The sequence below is a fragment of the Hyperolius riggenbachi genome, chromosome 5 (assembly GCF_040937935.1).
Source record: "Hyperolius riggenbachi isolate aHypRig1 chromosome 5, aHypRig1.pri, whole genome shotgun sequence".
Taxonomy (NCBI): domain Eukaryota; kingdom Metazoa; phylum Chordata; class Amphibia; order Anura; family Hyperoliidae; genus Hyperolius; species Hyperolius riggenbachi.
The window spans coordinates 355,428,697-355,449,418 of NC_090650.1; the positions used below are offsets into that span (position 1 = coordinate 355,428,697).

A 20,722-nucleotide genomic window follows, 5' to 3' on the forward strand; every position below is an offset into this window, starting at 1 on the left:
GAATGTTTAGAATGCTCTCTAGAATCTGTTGGTATTATCAGAGACTTAAAGCATAACTGTCGGGCATAAAAATCAATTCATTTTTATCTGGTAAACAAGTAATACGGATGCTAACCAGACAATACAAAAAAGTTAAAAATCACTCTTATTTTTCTTCTCCATAAAACATCTTTCCCCAGTTTCCCTGGCTTGTATTTGGTACATCTGCCGCACAAAGAAAGTTGCAGGGCATGCTGGGTTGTCTTTTTTGTGCTTCTTTAGTATCCCCTCAGACTTAACTGGTGGAGCCTGATTGGCTGAAGCCTCTTTCCCTTCTGTTTTCCCCTCCAACGCCTCTGTTCCTCTGTGATTGGTCAATATTTCTCATACGTCTCGAACTACAGAGTCACACAATGACAATGTACTTTCTATTGTAGAGCTGGGTGGGAATGTCTGAAGACTGTGTTTGCATTGGCCGCCCTCCTCCCAGAGTAAGGGAGGAAATGACATCAGTATCCGATTCAGTCAGAGGGAATTAACACGGCAAATGCCTGAAACAGAATTCTCTTGTTTACTACATAAAATTCACTGACATCAAAACGTGGACCGTGCAATACATATGTTATGTAAGTAAAGCAAGTATTTATCTACTTATATATGTGTTGCAGTTTTTTTTTTTTTTCTTAGATAGTATAGCAGCTGACAGCTCCTCTTTAATGGAGAACAAAGCTTTCATTGGAAAAAGTCTGTCTTGCTAAGATAACACGACTTCAATAAACAAAGGCAGGAGAACAGCTATGAAGACGACCTCTTATGGTGCTCATACACAGTACAATAAAAACGTTCGATTTTCCAGTTTATTCAACCAGAACGATTGAACCGAATGAAAGTGGAAAATAATATTTTTGAAGAAAAAAAAAACCTACCATTATCAATTTTTTTCAATAAAAATGCAATCTGACACGTTGGAAAAATCTTTCTGTTCGTTCTAACGGAATAATTGAACGAAATTATCTTATCGAAAAAATTACTGCAACAGTTCCAATGGATCCATTGCAGGCTGACAAGTGTGAACAGCTTCAGCCGGTCACTGTCAGTTTTGCCATGAGCGGAGGACAGACAACAAACATCCGTTTTTAGCTCAAGTGGAAACACAGCCTCATACAAACCATCACCACGTCCGCCCATTCCTAGATGTTGCCCTGTTGATTCATGCAAAATCTGACTTCAGGAACCGGTTTACTTTAATAAAGAGGTTTTCATTCAAAGTACAAGGATGAGAATCATGCTATTCTGTTCAATCATTTAGAATACCAACCGGTTTTACAAGTTTCTATTATGGCTGATGTCAGTCCAAGCTATGCTGTAAGCAGCCTCTGTACAGTATCTGCTTACTGTGCTGCGAGCACAAAAGATGTTGCAGAAACGTTGCCAAGTATACATTATTCGAGCGATGATGCAATTACTTTATGCAAATAGTAGCCTACAGGTGACATTACCACAAGAGTTCTGGCAGACTCATCAAAACTGCATGAGCCAATACAAAAATTCTGTCTAGATAAAAACAGGGCACAACCTGTACTAGTGTTGCAATACTTAAAAGCCAGAAGAAACATATGCAGATTCCCTTGTGAGGGTGCATAGCTCCCAACTGTCCCTCTTTTGGAGCCCTCATTCTTTCCTCCTCATTTGTCCCTCTTTCAGGACTTGGTCTCTCTTTCCATGTAAATATATATATATTTCTGTACTAAAAATGTGTTTGACTCTAAGCTTTATTCCCATCCTTTAAATTGATATATTACTAATTTTAAAATGTTAATATGAAAGAAAATGAACCAGGAAAGAAAGGACCAGTGTGGTTTGAATTATAAAACATATTTTTCTTATGAAATCTTTATGGTATGCGTTACTAGGGGTGTGACGGAGGCGTGGTCAGAGGTGTGGCAGGGGCGTGGCTTAAAGAGAACCTGTACTGAGTAAAATTATTTAAAATAAACACATGAGGTAACTTCAAATGAACCTTACATAGTTACCTTGCCATCAGTTAGTCTCAGAAGCGCACCATTTTCTTCTGACAATGATCACTTCCAATTCTGACAACATTTTGTCAGAACTGAAATATATCAGTTGCTGTCAGTTATAGATCAGTTGCTGTCAGTTACAGCTGAGAGGAGAACTGATGTGTCCATGTTTCCCTATGGCTCAAGTGGGCGATATTACAGTTTAACGGTGTGCTGACCAGGAAGCTGTTATGGGGTAATGGCCATTTTCAAAATGGAGGACAGAGAATTCCATTGATCACAGTGGACAAACAGGACACAGGAGAGGAAGAAGAGATTGAGGAGTAGAGTACCCTGCAGGTAAGTATGACTTGTGTATGGTTATTTTGACTTTTAATTTTCAGTACAAGTTTTCTTTAAGTGTCCCTCTATCTCAAAATGTTGAGAGGTATGAGGGTAGTTGCTACTGACAGTCATAGTGAACTTCACATCTGTAGGGATCGCTCGAAAATTCAGTAGATAAAATATGAAAGCTGGATAATTTTTTTACTATGTACAATAAATTGGACATATGAAGTAAATACATATAATTGTTAGGTTAAGTAGTAACATATATTTTAGCCCACCAGTACTTTGCCTGATGGATAAGAGTCGCCAAAGAAACAAAATGTTTTGGTGCACGTTAGTTATTATTTTGGCCTTGTAGGGCCAGTTTCCCCTCGTGCAATCCTTTTAGGATTCCCCACACAGGAAATTGAACGGAATCGCAGCTGCTTCTGAATTTGCGTGTGGGGAAGGGAAAAAAAACTGATGGTTGGCAGCATAATTTTGCATCAAAATGCAATTCTCCATAGCGCGTCTAGAGGGAATACCATGCGTACTTGCATTGGAAACAGGCCCTTAGGATCTGAGCACACCAGCGCACTTCTGTCCGCTTTTCAGCAATACATCAGTGTTAAAGGACAACTGAACTATACGTAGGCTGCCATATTAATTTCCTTTTAAACAATACCGGTTGCCTGGCAGCCCTTCTGACATATTTGGCTGCAGTGTCTGAATCACATCAGATACAAGCATGCAGCAAATTTTGTCAGACCTAACAATAATGTCAGAAACACCTGATCTACTGAGTTGAGGAGTTGCAGCAATTTTAGGTACCTGGAGTCGGAGGTTTCATAAACTGAGGACTCGGATGATTTTTGTACCGACTCCACAGCTGTGGATTATACTCAAAGTGAGCCGTGGTGGCGGACCAGAGGATCCTTGAGTACCGGTGCGTGCACAGGACTTCTGCAGTGGGCAGGTAGAAGCCCCAGGTAAGTGAAACTTTTTTTTTTTAATCCTTAAAGTGACTAACAAAATGTTCAGCCTTATTTCTTCTATCCTATAAGTTCCTATACCTGTTCTAATGTGGTCTGTCTTACTGCAGCCTTTCCTAGTTGTACAGTGGCTGTATTATCTCTGTTATATAATCTAATCTTTTTTCCTCTGACGGCTTTGTCTGGCTCAGGCAGGAATGTGCTGTCTGCTGTTATAGGCAGAAGCTATACACAGCCTCTCCAGGCTCTGTGTGAGGCTCAGACTGAGCTCCTCTCAGCCTATCACATTCTGGTTAGCAGCTATGTCTTATTTGTAAACACTGCCTAAAACTGGCAATTACAAGCCAGGATTGCAGCAGGGAGTGGCAGAAACAGCAAAGAGGGGCCCAGGAGAACATAATGAATAGAATGGTATGCTTTTTATTGTAAGAATTTTACAGATTCTCTTTAAAGAACTCTTCTAAGGTCTGTACATACGCTCAATACTTGTCCCCAAAAAGGATCGGAACTCGATCCCTTAGATGACAAATCAGAACCAAAGCACTTTATAGACCACTCCTAATATAGCAGAGTGACTATTTGTTGCTATGAGTAGGGACAACACACAGTGCACACTTGCGGATCACAAAACGCTAGTTAGTATAACACTGATGGAAATCATGCTGGAACGGTTCTGTTAGTGTGATGTGATTGTGGTGCAATTTTACCCAATTGCAAAGGTCAGTCCTGCTACATTTTTCGTGCGTCTGTGATAATCGGGGTGTGAAATCTGTCGGATTGCACGTGGTGGGTGCACTAGGAATCGCGATTGTAATTTCTGGTGGAAAACAGCCTTAATTAAAAGCAGAGAGTAACAGCCTATACTGTACATAGTGGAGATGACTTCCTAAGATAAAACTAAAACAAGTGTACTGCATTATTAATCAGGAATCTGTACTATGGGCATTTAAGTATAAGAATCGTCTACGGATATAGCTGTTCCCAGCCCACGCCTTTTACGATTTCTAGAAAAACTTACTGGGAAATGGCAAGCGATCAAACCCCAGTTATCACTCCCTTGTAGTTCAACTAGTTTCTTCAATTTGTCATCCTGTTAAAACACGAATTAGATTAAGGTTAATAATTACAGCATTTAAACAAATCCATAAATCTTGATTGGACCAGAGTTTGGATAACATGCATCCAAAGCTTGAGGCACAATAGAATGGTTCGGTTTTAACTTGAAGAAATTGTTTCTCAGCAAGGTAGCTATTCATTCAACAATTTAAACCATTCAGAGCAATTGCAGAAACAGATCAGGCGCATATATATATATATATATATATATCTCATACAAATAAGTACGATATGTTTTTTCCTGAGTAAAATGAGCCATAAATTACTTCTCTCCTATGTTGCTGGCATTTACAGTAAGTAGTAGAAATCTGACATTACCAATCGGTTTTGGGTTAGTCCATCTCTCCACAGGGGATTCTCAGCATAGCTTTTATTCTTTATAGAGATACTCCCTGAAAATGATTTATACAAAGATGCTGACCAGCCTCCCTGCTCACTGTACATTTTAGCAGTTGGACAGAGCAACTGCCATTCACTGAGTGCAATTTGAAAAGAAATCCCTGTGAACCCTCCATGAGGAGATGGGCTAGTCCAAAACCTGTCGGTTCTGTCAGATTTCTACTACCTACTGTAAGTGATAGCAGCATAGGAGAAAAGTAATTTATGGCTCATTTTACTCTGGAAGAAATGTACTTCTTAATTGAATACATATACATATATTTGAAATTTTAAGATTTTCGCGACAGAGGGCCTTTAAATGCATACCCAGAACCTCTGCTCAAGGTCTCCTTAAAGGACAACTATTAGTAAACATTGTAAAATGTAAAATACATATTTCTCACAGAGTAAAACATACTATAATTAACTTGTCTCACCTCTTCAGGCAAGCATACGCTCCTACCTAGGACACTTCGGCCACATTTTTACCATCTCATACACAGCTTTCCTTCGCCTACTTACCCCTTAAATCTTTAGATCAGGGGTGTCAAACTCAATCACATAAGTAGGCAAAATCTAAAACACAGTCTTAATCACTGGCACATTTTTTTTTTTTATTAAAGGTCAATGGAAGCAAGAGGGGGTATGGAGACTGCCATATTTATTTCCTTTTAAACAATACCAGTTACCTGGCCACCCTGTTGATCTATTTGGCTGCAGTAGTATCTGAATAACACCAGAAACAAGCATGGAGCTAACTATCAGATCTGACAATATCAGAAACACCTGATCTGCAGCATTCTTGTTTAGGGCCGGTTCACACGGACGGCAGGCGGCGTTGGGGCGGCCAGGAAGTCGCGTCGTCCTGTGACCGCAGTACGGAGATCGTTGCGATCGGCGTTTATCGTCCCCGCAGGGGAACATGAAGCCGCGTCGGCTAGCCGTCCCTGGACGTCGCATGTGGCTTCTAGGGACGGCCGAAACGACGCGTTAAATCGGGATCGGAACACCGCATTTATGCAATCGACAGTAATCGCGCAATGCTAAACGCTCCCATTCACTTGAATGGGAGCGTTTAGCCAATGGGTCCCGAACGCTTGGCGGTAGACGGCGCGCCGCCAAGCGTCCGTGTGAACTGGCCCTTAGGGTCTATGGTTAGAAGTATTAGAGGCAGACGGTCAGCAAGATAGCCAGGCAACTGGTATTGCTTAAAAGAAAATAAATATACAGCCAATGAAAAAAATGCCCTGCGCTAACCAGCTAGGCTAAAGTCACTTATGCAAAAAATGACAGGTGTTATTCTTTTTTTGGTGCACTTTGGAGCTGCTTCTCACTCGGTGGATTCCAAGTACTGAAGTGTATGGAGAAAACAAAAAAGAAGCGCTCCAATAGTGCATTAACATTTTTTAACGAGGATACGCAATATAAAATTGCACTTACATTTAGGTTTCTTTACAATCAGTGTGTAGTGGCCTGCCCACGATCGTAACCCTCTGCCGCGGTCTGGCCAGGACGCGGAGATACGTTTTTCCACGTTCCGCTGGCTGCGGTGTCGCCAGGAGGGGAAGTGACTGCTCACGGAAATGCCTCCACGTCACTACCGGTTTCGGCGCTTCCTGCGCCTTCATCAGAGGGTTACGATCGTGGCCAGGCCACTACACATTTATTTTAAAGAAACCTCAATTTCAGTGCAATTTTATATTGCGTATCCTCAATAAAAGTTTTAATGCACTATTGGAGCGCTTCTTTTTTGTTTTCTCCAAGAAAATAAATATGGCTGCCTCCATATCACTCTCACTTCAGTTGTCTTAAGTTTATTGAACAGCGCCGAATGAAGTGGTATGATCACAGTGACCGTTAAGGGGCCAGCTCCGCCCCCTTCTGCAGAGTAGTGCAGTGGAACATTTTAACATTTACCTGTGCTGCTTCAGGTCTCCACTGATATTCCTAACAGTCACGCACTCTATGCTGCATACAGCACCTCTGGCTCCTGATAAATGTCAAAGGATCAGGAAAAGGAAGTAAGTTAGCACAGAGCGTGTGACTGCTAGGAAGAACAGAAGAGACACAATGCATCCCGGAGCAGGTAACTATTACACTGCTACTCTGCTAAGTGGGGAGATGGTGTCGGAGAGAAGGGAAACGTCCATTGATGTAAGCAGTGAAAGAATGACAGCACACTGCCTTCCCATGCAGAGGAACACAATGGTGACAGTCTTTCTCATTGAAACATTGTCAGTTTGAGTCAGGGTGCAGCAAAAACCCAAGCCCTTACCAATGAAATCAGCATGGTGGGTGGTAAAAAAAAACAAAAAAAAAAAAACGCACACCCTTTAAAGCCCTTGATGGCCACATAAAATGGTGTAGAGGGCCGCATTCGTCCCGCGGGTCTTGTGTTTGACACCCATGCTTTAGACTATTAAGGTTCTTTATTTGGACAAACGATAGTTTCCACGGGTACTTGCACACGATTAACCGAACCCCATTTTAGACACACAGCAATTACAACCGTCATGGCGGATCGGATCTTTAGGATCCTCATGGTTAGGAAGATGGATCAAGGAACAATCGCTTATTAGTAGTAGCTGTGAGGTTCCCCAATCCAGCTTCTGGCATCTTCAGGTGAGTATTCTTCTTTAGGCCTTTTGGCCCAGGCTTTCCCCATCTGTCTCTCAATGCTGTGTATTATGCGCAATATCTTCCACCCCTGTGTGCAAATCTGTAGTTGATTTGTTCATCTCATCAGCTGTAATCTACCATTGTCTTGTATTGTTAAGGGCCTGTTTCCCCTACACGCAGAATGGATGCAGAAAAACTGACTCCAATGAAAGCCTATGGGAAAATCTACATCAGAAAACTCGCGTTTAGTGGAAACAGGCCCATAGGCATTCATTGGAGTCAGTTTTTCTGGATCCAATCTGCTTGTAGTGGAAACCGGCCCTAAGTGTTGTATTGTTATATCTTGTACTCTGTTGTACAACACCACAGAACATGCTGGCGCTATATAAAGTAGTAATAATAATAATTATATGTTGCTGTCACTTACAGTAGGTAGTATAAAGCGGACAGATCTTGGACTTCTCATCTCATGGGAAATTATCTAAGATCTATACAAAGCTTCCCTACTCATTTGCACACTATTTTAGCAGGACTGAGCAACTGCAATTTAGTATGTGCTTGTGTAAATACAGAAATGCGCAGAATAAAAACCCATAAGGAGATAGACTAGTCCAAATCCTGATAGATCTGTCAGCATGTTATTACCTACTGTAAGCGACAGTGACATAGGGAACTAAAGTAATTTATAGTGCATTTTATTATTGGAGAAATGTAGTTGTATGCATACATTTAAAATTTTACAATTTTGAGAACGAAAACTGTCCTTTAAAATTCACAGCAGAACCATTATGACGTAGAAATGCATCATAAACCCCTTTCTTACACGAGAAAAACAATACAAATATACGATACCTCTTCCTTTGTCCACTTCACTCTATGCCAGATTTTCTTCTGACCTTTCTGTTCTGGAACCTCATAATTATGTTCCACAAACGGATGCTCATCATCTTCATCCTCACTAAGGGAAAAGACAAAATTCTTGGTAGTCATAATTTGCTAGGAATGAGTTCGTTATCATGACTTCCTGTTTCCAGGAGAGTGTGCAAAAATACTTGGTGTAGATTTAGTACATACACATTCCAAAAACGGTTACCTAAATAGATTCAAACATTAACTATAAAAAGTGTTTATTTTCACCTTAAAGGACCACTATCGTGAAAAAGTAGGCACTTAAAATCTGACAGAACCATCCATCAGAGCCAGTCCATCTCCTCATGGGGAATTCTCAGGGTTTTCTTTGTTTTCAACAGCATTTCCTGAGCAGCAGTTGCAAAGTCTGACAAAATAGTGTGCAAGTGAGTAGGGAGGCTGGCTGGTATCTTACTATTTTGGAGGTTAAACTGCTGTTCAGGAAATGCTGTTGAAAACAGAAAACCCTGAGAATCCCCCATGAGAAGATGGACTGGCCCAAAACCTGTCGGTTCTGTCAGATTTTAACTGCCTACTTTTTTCCTGAAAGTGATCCTTTAATTAGTTTGGGATGGTCAATGATTCCGAGTTGATACAAGATTATGTACAGTGGCTTGCAAAAGTATTCAGCACCCTTGAAGTTTTCCACATTTTGTCACATTACTGCCACAAACATGAATCAAGTTTATTGGAATTCCACGTGAAAGACCAATACAAAGTGGTGTACACGTGAGAAGTGGAACGAAAATCATACATGCTTCCAAACATTTTTTACAAATAAATAACTGCAAAGAGGGGTGTGCGTAATTATTCAGCCCCCTGAGTCAATACTTTGTAGAACCACCTTTTGCTGCAATTACAGCTGCCAGTCTTTTAGGGTATGTCTCTACCAGCTTTGCACATCTAGAGACTGAAACCCTTGCCCATTCTTCTTTGCAAAACAGCTCCAGCTCCGTCAGATTAGATGGACAGCGTTTGTGAACAGCAGTTTTCAGATCTTGCCACAGATTCTCGATTGGATTTAGATCTGGACTTTGACTGTGCGATTAACACATGGATATGTGTTTTAAACCATTCCATTGTTACCCTGGCTTTATGTTTAGGGTCGTTGTCCTGCTGGAAGCTGAACCTCCGCCCCAGTCTCAAGTCTTTTGCAGACTCCAAGAGGTTTTCTTCCAAGCCTGCCCTGTATTTGGCTCCGTCCATCTGTCCATCAACTCTGACCAGCTTCCCTGTCCTTGCTGAAGAGAAGCACTCCCAGAGCATGATGCTGCCACCGCCATATTTGACAGTGGGGATGGTGTGTTCAGAGTGATGTGCAGTGTTAGTTTTCCGCCACACATAGCGTTTTACATTTTGGCCAAAAAGTTCCATTTTGGTCTCATCTGACCAGAGCACCTTCTTCCACATGTTTGCTGTGTCTCCCACATGGCTTGTGGCAAACTCCAAACGGGACTTCATATACTTTTCTGTTAACAATGGCTTTCTTCTTGCCACTCTTCCATAAAGACCAACTTTGTGCAGTGCACAACTAATAGTTGACCCATGGACAGATTCCCCCACCTGAGCTGTAGATCTCTGCAGCTCGTCCAGAGTAACCATGGGCCTCTTGACTGCATTTCTGATCAGCGCTCTCCTTGTCTGGCCTGTGAGTTTAGGTGGACGGCCTTGTCTTGGTAGGTTTACAGTTGTACCTTACTCCTTCCATTTCTGAATGATCGCTTGAACAGCGCTCTGTGGGATGTTCAAGGCTTTGGAAATCTTTTTGTAGCCTAAGCCTGCTTTAAATTTCTCAATAACTTGTTCCCTGACCTGTCTTGTGTGTTCTTTGGACTTCATGGTGTTGTTGCTCCCAATATTCTCTTAGACAACCTCTGAGGCCGTCACAGAGCAGCTGTATTTGTACTGACATTAGATGACACACGGGTGCACTCTATTTATGAATTAGCACTCATCAGACAATGTCTATAGGCAACTGACTGCACTCAGACCAAAGGGGGCTGAATAATTACGCACACCCCACTTTGCAGTTCTTGATTTGTAAAAAATGTTTGGCATCATGTATGATTTTCGTTCCACTTTTCACGCGTATACCACTTTGTATTGGTCTTTCACGTGGAATTCCAGTAAAATTGATTCAGGTTTGTGGCAGTTATGTGACAAATTGTGGAAAACTTCAAGGGGGCCGAATACTTTTGCAAGCCACTGTATGTATAGTTGTCCTCGGTATAGGTCGCAGAGTTGCCCCCAGTATAGATAGCATAGTTGCCCCCAGTATAGGTAGCATAATTGCCCTCGGTATGCCTCTTCCAGGATATAAACTTCAACCATGCCTGTGTAACAATCTGAATATTGGCCGACACACAATAACTTTAGTGGAGGAAAAAAAAAAAAAACTGGTATAAATCATGGAAGGTTATAGTTCAAAAAGTGATTCCTACACGGATGTCTACTAGGGCTGCACGATTTTAGGTAAAAATTGAAATTGCGATTTTTCTCTCAAAAATTGCGATTTCGATTTTTTCACGATTTTTTTCTTTCAAATCGAGCTTTGGCACTAAATTCACTATGCCCCCAGTATAGTTTAGCCAGATACTGCGGGCAGACGATTGCTTTAAGAGAAACTCCGACCAAGAATTGAACTTTATCCCAATCAGTAGCCGATACCCCATCACAAATGGATCATCAGGGGGCTCTATATGGCTGATATTGTGGTGAAACCCCTCCCACAAGAAAAGTACATACTCTTGGCAGTTTCCTGTCTGTGAACCTTGCTGCATTGTGGGAAATAGCTGTTACAGCTGTTTCCAACTGTCAAAAACCATGCAGCAGCTACATCACCTGTCAGCAGTAAAACCATGCAGCAGCTACATCACCTGTCAGCAGTAAAACCATGCAGCAGTTACATCACCTGTCAGCAGTGTTCACTGGAGTTCCTTTTTAAGAGTCGGGCAGCGGGGGCGGTTCATGTGAGGGCAGCGGGGGGCGGTTCACGTGAAGACGATATAGTTATCGTCACTGCCTGCAGTTTTCAGAGTGCCCGCCTGCTGCCTGCACGCTTATCTGGCCCGCCTTCCACTGTGCGCCGATTGGCCAGAGCCGCCAGAAGCAGTGAATATGTATTATGAGTAATGAGCGGGGAGGCGGGTCCACTCGAGTGAGCGGCGCACACAGCTTTACCAATCGCTGGATAGCGATGGAATGACGGCAACGGTAGGCGGAGCTGTACGCGCTGTACAGCTCCGCCTACCGCTGCCGTCATTCCATCGCTATCCAGCGATTGGTAAAGCTGTGTGCCGCTCGCTCGAGTAGACACCCCCCCCCCCCCCCCCGCTCATTAACCATAATACATATTCACTGCTTCTTGCGGCTCTGGCCAATCGGCGCACAGCGGAAGGCGGGCCAGACAAGCGTGCAGGCAGCGGGCGGGCACTTAGAAAAACCGAGGATACTGACGATCACCAGATCGTCTTGACACGAACCGCGGTTTCGGTTTTGAACCGAAAAACCGTGCAGCCCTAATGTCTACCATATGCAAACTACTGGAGGAGTCCTGGGTTTAATAGAAAACCATTTAATAGAAAAAAAAAAATTACCGAAATATCTTACAGGGGCGTTCCTGCCATTGGGGAATAAGGGGCGTAGCGCACCGTGTGACAGACAGGAGGAGGGTTTCGCCAAGGCCCCCCACAGCAGCCATGCGCAAGAGCGGGAAGCAGCGCTGAAGGAGGGCAGCGGGGACAGCAGCAGGGAGGAGGGCCAGAGGGCTAATCAGGAAGCACAGTGAGCGGTGGAGAAGACGCAGACCAGTGTCACATGACGATGATGCTCTGCGCCATCGCCTGGAACACAGGAAGAAGGTGAGTAATTCCTTACCTGCCGCCGCTATTCTGGAGGGGGAAGCGCCAGAAGGAGGGGACCAAGGTAAAGAAGGGGGGGGGGGGGGGTCTGGCTCCCCTTCTGTCCTCACTGCCCCTCCTTCCATGCTTCCCCCATTCCGGGGGCAATTATTTTACCTATACTGGGGCAACTATGCTACCTATACTGGGGGGCAACTATACTACCTTCACTGGGGGAAACTATACTAGCTATACTGGAGCAACTATACCTCCCACACTGGGGGCAAGTATACTAGCTACCTATACTGGGGGCAACTTTACTACCTATACTAGGCTAACTTTATGGGGGGGCAACTATGCTACCTATACTGGGGCCACACTTGCTCCTTTCCTTTTTTTTTTTGGAGGGGTGGGGGGGGGGTGTATTGGGGTGCATTTTAATACCCAGAACCGGGTGTGAAATGCTCTAGGTACACCACTGTTACCTTACATTTTTGGAAAACAGCAGCAGCCACATATGCAGCTGCCTTCTGAGCTTCCCGTGCCATATTGTTCCTCTCTTCTGGAAAGGGAAGAGGTGTGCATTGAGCTGCCACTCACCACCATTGCCAATCAGGATGCAGAACGGAAGCGCGTACAAACTACCCCTAACTGCTCTCCTGTATTGGTTAATTGGAACGGCAGGTGGGCTAAAAGGATCTGGCTCTGAGTTTACAGGTGAGTGTTCATTCTTTAACTGTAACTAAATGAAGATGTATACTAATAGATGGGCACCAGATCCAACCATCAGACAGATCCCCGAGATCAAATCTGATCTGAGAGGGATCAAATCCTTCCACACACACACTACACAGATATTAAATAGATTTCAGTATTAAATCTATTGAATATGTGCCTGCCAGGCTCCCCAGATCTAACTCATTAAAGCCCTCCCGGGGCATGCAAGGTGTAAGCAGCAGAGCATATACTCGCCTATCTGCCCACACTTGTCTCCATCGCTGAGCCCTCCTTCCTGTGTCTTCTCTCCCGGGGTACCTATGTAAACTTAGCGACCACTAGGGGCCTCTAGTGTTCAGCCTCGTGCATTTATCATGTGACACAGGCACCCTGGGAGAGAAAAGAGTGAGGAGCACCTGAGTATGGAGAGAAGACAAGCATTGATGGATAGGTGAGTGTAAGCTCTGCTGCCAGTACTGCATGTCAGTCATCCCTTAATCACACTTTGTTACCGCAGTGCTCCAGAGCCGCCAATCAAGCAATATCTTCTGTCTGGCGCTGCCAACCGATTCGATCGGTTTTGGCCAGATCGCCAAACGCCCCTTTTTTCCTTATATGTATGGCTCCTTAAGTTCTCATGACAGGTTACAATCAGTCCAATGTAAAAACGAGCTGAAATGCAGCATTTGTATCGTTAGATGTGCATAGTAATTCAGTTCAGTCAGAGGCTGCTTGCAGGGCAATAGTTAATGTCTAGTTATGCAATACAAGCTGCTCCAGCACTGCACAGCTTTGCTCTGTAAAGAGAGTCACATTTTCCAGAGTACATTCCTTTGCTGTGAAGCCAAGGGCTAGGCTGCCAATGCTGCCGCTATGCCACGAACAGCAAGGAAGTTATTGAAAGAACTTTTCAGAATTTATATGAGCTTTCATTTTGTGCTGGACATACAGGAAAAACAGAACAGTTCCTAAAATCCTTGTGAAACATCAATGGAAAAACTTGTGAGGAATATGGGCGGTGTTTCTCTTAAAGTGAGCCTGTCAGAATTAGCAGCATTTTATTCTAATACTGCACCTTTTCTTGTCCTGAGAGAAATCCCAGCACTGTAGACCCACTAAATACACCTAACTTGTGACCATTATGCTACACATCCTTTTCAAAGCCTCAATCTAGGCACAATAATTCACAGCTTCAAACATGACAGAAACAGGTCAGTGCTGCTCTAGTGTGCTATAACATTGTACCAACTATTTAGCATATTAACAGCAGCTAAGCAGGGCCAGTTGTAACCACTACGGGTCCTTGTCAAAATTAACATGGGGCCTGCCCTAACAGCCACCCCCCCCAAGTTCTCTTGCTCAGGGTACCACGGCAATTGCCCAGTTCGCCCCCTATGGATTGCCGGCCTTGCAGCAAAAAGTCTCTTATGTAACATGAACCTAAGGGCTTTTTCCTACATAACGCAAAGCACATATCCATGCATTTCCCCAGGGCTGTGGAGTCGGTCCAAAAATCCACCGACTCCGACTCCTCAGTTTAGGATTCCACCGACTCCAACTCCTCGACTCCGACTCCTCTAATTTGCATATTACAATTTTGTTGGTTAAAAGTATGTAACGTGAAATTCGTCTCTAACTGCCAACGCTTAGGAATTTTACAAGACAACTGAAGTGAGAAGGATATGTAGACTACTATATTTATTCCCTTTAGACTAAAACGAGTCCGTGGTAAGAGTACTTGTAAAAGGTACAAACCGGAACAAAGAACATCTATCAGGCCCTAGGCAATGTAACTGTGGGTACATGTAAGAATGATGTGCAGGTACTCTGCAGGGGAATGAGGAGATTCTTCCTCTATTACACATTCTTCATGCACAATCTGAACCAGGTTTATGGGTGACAGACAACACCTCTGTGTTCAATGTGCACAACATTCTCAGTGGATTCCCTGCAGCTCTGTGGAGAGTGCATATGTATAGTACTACTGTGTAACAAAGTAAACCTGAGACAGATGAAATTAAAAAGTTTTATACATACCTGGGGCTTCCTCCAGCCGCCTTCAGGATAATCAGTCCCTCGTTGTCCTTCTCCGCCACCTGGATCTTCTGCTATGAGTCCAGGTACTTGAGCCAGTCTGGCGTAGTGCGCATGCACACACTCCGCCGCCAGGAGCATACTACACCTGTGCAGCACTATTGCGCAGGTGCAGAACGCTCCTGGCTGTGGAAGTGGCACACGGCCGGACTGCACTGACTGACTGAATTACCAGGACTCATAGCAGAAGATCCAGGTGGTGGAGGACAGCGAGAGACTGATTGGCCTGGAGGGGGCTGGAGGAAGCCCCAGGTATGTATAAAACTTTACTTTTCATCCATCTCAGGTACCCTTTAATTTGTAGTCGCCAAACCAAATTTTAACAACATATCAAATTATTTGATTTCATGAGCAAAGGGAGTGCATACATTTGCATAAATCAGCATCAATGCAGAATTATTTCCATCTTATTGACCATCTCTATTAGTGACACAGCTACACATCAGGCTTTATTCATACAGCATAGATGTTATTTAGTATACATAAGAGATTCCTGTGTACACATCATATATACAGTCACAATCAGATATATATATATCTGACCTTAAAAATACGGGGGCTGCTTTATTGAAGCAGCACAAGTAACCAATTTTGATTGGTTTATTTCATTTTTGTGGACTAAGCACAGCTATTACTGTATATATACATTATTTTTAATAACTATTATCTGAGGAACATTTTATCATATTTTCTATTTTAATTACAGTTACAAATTCATTAGGAGACGGAGCATTTTTTCCCGACTGACTTCAGGCACCCAAAATTGCCACAACTCCGACTCCACAGCCCTGCATTTCCCCACAGCAATTCCATTACAACATACCTAATAATGTGTTGCGATACAAAGTGTGTTATATATACACACAACACTGCATGCAGTTATGTGCACTAAAAACGTATGGTACATGTTTAATTATATCACTGTTGCATTAATAGCACATGAAAAAACACATAGCAAAGAAAGAAACAACAAAAAAGCTGTATTTTTTTCACCTGCAGAATCTACAAGAAACGAGGCCTAAAAAGGCCTATTAATGGTACAATCTTTTATGACTGATTCTCTATTTCAACCAATTTAATAAATTAGAATCAACTGAAATGATCGTATTTATATAACAATGGTTACACTTTATTTTAGATAAGATCATTTAAATCTGCAGGGCAGAACAATAAACCGGCTATTTACGATCCACTATCTTTTTCATCTATCCTGAACAACTGCTGAGTGCTTATTTACAATTAAAGCAGATTTATCTGATCAAAAAGAATCGTTCAGGTGTCCACTAACAATACAAACTTTTTTCAATCTTACCAAAGAAGGGTGTACAGAGTGAATATACTTTGAATGGATATTTTAGGTAGCCCCTAATATTACATAGAAATTGGTAAGATTATACAAAAAAAACCTTATAGCCTATATGCGTGGAACACACCATGCAATTTTTTCACTTTAGATCCTGGCACACCGGAAAGCATTTTGCGGGTCGTTTTTAAAACCCTTCCATTGACTTGCATTAAAATCAGGGTAAAATAGTCGCGATCACAAAAAAATAAATAAATTATAAAATATCGCTATTGCGGCTATTTTGCCGTGATTTTAATGCCAGTTAATGAAATCGGTTTATTAAAAATGAAAACTACTCGCAAACCCTCTCTGGTGTGCCAGGGCACTAAGTGCGTTCAATTCACTTTCAAAAAAATGACCAGAAACCTGATTGGACACATACACAATATAAATAAGTAAGAGAATAGTCATGTACAATACTAAGTACCTATGGCAAAATCAAGACATGCATGGATCAGTAAGTCTTCATAAAAGTGTCTGAAGATTGTGTAACATTAGAAAACTAAATGAAGAGACCTGATTAATCACCACAGCTAACAAAAAATTGATGTTTCAAATGCAGATCTTGGAGTTTGAAGACCACATTACATTCTATTAAAGCGACATTCAGCAGCCTGTACACGCAGCATGCACAGCAGGAAACAACAAGTGCTTAGGCAGGAGTTGGCCTGCAGGGAATCAGTACATCAGTAATAACATTCACAGGTCTGTGACGTAGCCACACAAATTATTTAGCAGCAGCTCTACATTACACTGGGGTTACTGTGGTGTGGCCACAGCACACACTGCAGCCTGCAAGGGAAGTTCTCTATGACGGGTTAGTGAAAATGTGGTTATGCGGCCTAAACAGGCCTTCACCACAATCTGTATAGAACAGTCCTATACGCAGGCTGTGTCTACAAAGAAGAGCTGAAAGTTACAGCTTGAAATTTATAGTTAAAAAAGGTCAGTTGTGCCAATATGTTCTTTTCTGCCATGGATAAGGGACTTAAAGGGCAACTCCACCCAGCATAAGTGGGGGCAAGTGTGGTAATCACAATAATCACTGACAGGGCATTGCTGCATCCACACTGTGGCCTGCTGTGGAAATACCAGCATAGTAGTCACTGGGTAATAGTCACTGTGTAAACTCCCTTTGCACACTGGGCTTGCTGCTTCCTGCTGGATACTCTAGTATCTTGATTAGAAATTCCTATGGGATTCTGTAATCATCTGACTAACTGCATTGGCAGGAAACCTCAAAACACTAAACGGCAGCCAAACGCCATTATGTCTAAAATTCAACAATGTGGAATTAGCGACTGGTTTTCTTTTCTGTAAACCAAGATAATTAATGAGATGCAAAGAATTTTGAGTTGATGCAAATATATGCAGGTTGAAAATTAACCATTTTTAAGCTGCATGCGTTTGCATAAAATTGCTACAAAATTTGAATCAACTGGGAAATATCTGCATCACCTTGACCAGCTTGAAAGAGACTCGGAAGTCTCATAAAATGCCACTTTTTATGTAACAGTTATGTTCAGAAGTTTCGCCCTAACTAAAACGCTGCATCCCTGCGGCAGATCGCTGGATTTAATCCCCCTAAATACCGGGGCAATACCAGTCCCCTGCCGGCGTTCCGCTCTGATCTGTTCAGCAGCTGTGCCCCTCTAAAAGCTGTCCGACTGACCCAGTCACAGGCTACTTTGCATGCGCAGCCCCAGTGCACTTCCTCCATCACACTCCCGTAGCCTAGAGTGTTCGGCACATCAGCAGTATCACTTTCCACAAACCCGGAATGTCAGCGAGGGCACAGAAGGACTACAGGGGAGCTAGAAGAAGCCCTAAGTTACACTGGGAACCTTAGGTTAACTTCAGCTTTCTTTTAAGCCCAGTACACATGTTGGATGAAAATAAGACAAGGTGGCAGATAAAACCTGCCTCTGCTGAGAATCCAGCGTGTGAACAGCAACCCCTGGTCCCCCACCGCTCTGTCAACCCCCGTATAGCAATGAACACATTGCTAGCCTGCAAATTAGTAATATGACTGTAGAGCCTCAGCCCTGCAATGTCCCTCGAGGCATTGGATCCCGATTCCCAGCCGGCATGCCACATACGTGTGTATGGGGCATTATACATGTAATAATAATACCTTTTTTTGTATAGCGCTTTTCTCCTGTCAGACTCAAAGCGCTTGCGAGGCAGCCACTAGAGCGCACTCAGTAGGCAGTAGCAGTGTTAGGGAGTCTTGCCCAAAGAACTCCTTACTGAATTACTATATGGCAATGTGCACTCCTTTCCCACCATGCAGGACGGAGTTCTTCCTACACCTGTCAAGGTCTCGTCATGATCATACTTCAAGCCTACTGCAAGGCTTAAAGAGACTCCGTAACAAAAATTGCTTCCTGTTTTTTATCATCCTACAAGTTCCAAAAACTATTCTAATGTGTTCTGGCTTACTGCAGCACTTTCTACAATAACAGTCTCTGTAATAAATCAATGTATCTTTCCCCTGTCAGACTTGTCGGCCTGTGTCTGGAAGGCTGCCAAGTTCTTCAGTGTTGTGGTTCTGTGATGAATCTCCCCCCTCCAGGCCCCTCTCTGCACACTGCCTGCGTGTTATTTAGATTATGGCAGATTCTCTCTTCTCTCTTATCTTTTACAAGCTGGATAAATCGTCCTCTGAGCTGGCTGGGCTTTCACATACTGAGGATTACAGACAAGGGCAAAGCTGTTTGCAAGAAGAAAAGAGCAGCCTGAAACTTCAGTGCATGAGAGATGCAGGGGGAAAGAAACACACAATAATCTCTTGAGATACAAAAGGAAGGGTGTATACAGCCTGCTTGTGTATGGATGTATTTTCTATGTGTGGACATGCTGTACATCAACCTACTTCCTGTTTTGGTGGCCATTTTGTTTGTTTATAAACAAACTTTTTAAAACTGTTTTTAACCACTTTTAATGCGGCGGGGAGCGGTGAAATTGTGACAAAGGGTAATAGGAGATGTTCCCTAACGCACTGGTATGTTTACTTTTGTGCGATTTTAACAATACAGATTCTCTTTAAAACAAATCATTAAGATTTAAAGGACATCCGAGGTGTAAATAAACTGATGAGATAAACAATTGTATCTATCCTCCTCCTCCTAAAAATTACTTAAGACATCCCGTGGTTTTATTTTAAAATTGAAATCTACTTTTTAAAGAGAAACTCCGACCAAGAATTTAACTTTATCCCAATCAGTAGCTGATATCCCCTTTTACATGAGAAATCTATTCCTTTTCACAAACAGACCATCTGGGGGCACTGTATGGCTGATATTGTGGTGAAACCCCTCCCACAAGAAACTCTGAGGACCGTGGTACTCCTGGCAGTTTCATGTCTGTGAACCTTGTTGCATTGTGGGAAATAGCTGTTTACAGCTGTTTCCAACTGCCAAAAAGCATGCAGCAGCTACATCACCTGCCAACAGTAAAAATGTCACCATGTAATAAATGTCAGAATGTAAATCAGGGATTTAAAAGATTTTACAATGGGCAAGCACTGACTAAATCATTTATACATAATTATTGTAAAGATAAAGCACTTATTTTATTACATTATTTTAACTGGAGTTCCTCTTTGGCTAGATGCTACGTTAAGGTCGCATAACGTGCACCTGACGCAACGCATAGTGTGGTAGAAGATTTATTCTCGCTTCAGGAGTCTCTTTAAGTTATTACTGATTCATTGTCTCTGCTCAATGACACATTCATTGAAGTATGGCAGAGCTAAAATCTATGAACTATTGACCCCATTTATCTCTTTCCCTCTTTCAGAAATCATAGGTTTGAGACAGCACCCATGTATAGGAGACGGTGTGCCCAAGCTGTCGGCCCTCCACACCACCAGAGCCGTCAAATGCAGAGAGAAGATCTTGCAGGCACCACCACTGTATTCACAGCTTCTTTTATTGATCACATCAGACTTGTGCAGGAAATACAACGACAGACCGCTGTTTCGAGCAGTGTAGCTCTTTATCAAGTTGTCAAAACTGCATAAACTCAGCATATAACATACAAGCTTATATAATGTCCATAGACCAATCACATGTGTAACATCGAAATTCTCCAATCAGAGAACACCCTGTCAGAGGTGGACCTGATGGGAAACTGAAAAGAGAGGAAAAAACCTCCCATTTTTGTACAAAATACATCCCCATAAAGAATGCTCACATACAATGTATAGTATATATATAAAAAGCTGTAGCGCTACTTACACCCATACAGATATCTCCACTGGCGTCAGCTACCTCCTTCGTACCTGGCTAAAAAGCCTGTACACATAACTGGCCAATCTGCAGGCTGTATCTCAAAAGGATCCGCCTCTCCGTCAAAAGCGTCGTACGGACGGGAAAGCCCGTCCCTGCTTCAGTACCGTCGACC

The 20,722-nt window shown here is 42.7% G+C and overlaps 1 protein-coding gene across 6 annotated transcripts in view; it reads right to left on the reverse strand.

Moving 5' to 3' along the window:
* Positions 1-20,722, reverse strand: part of MYBL1 (MYB proto-oncogene like 1) — a 75,764-nt gene that overhangs the window by 40,002 nt on the left and 15,040 nt on the right. For all 6 annotated transcript variants that reach the window (XM_068237457.1, XM_068237456.1, XM_068237455.1 and 3 more), the window contains exons 2-3: positions 8,264-8,369; positions 4,317-4,388 (exon numbers count right to left, since the gene is read on the reverse strand). In XM_068237457.1, coding sequence (XP_068093558.1) covers positions 4,317-4,388; positions 8,264-8,369 — 178 coding nt within the window. The remainder of the gene's footprint in view (positions 1-4,316; positions 4,389-8,263; positions 8,370-20,722) is intronic.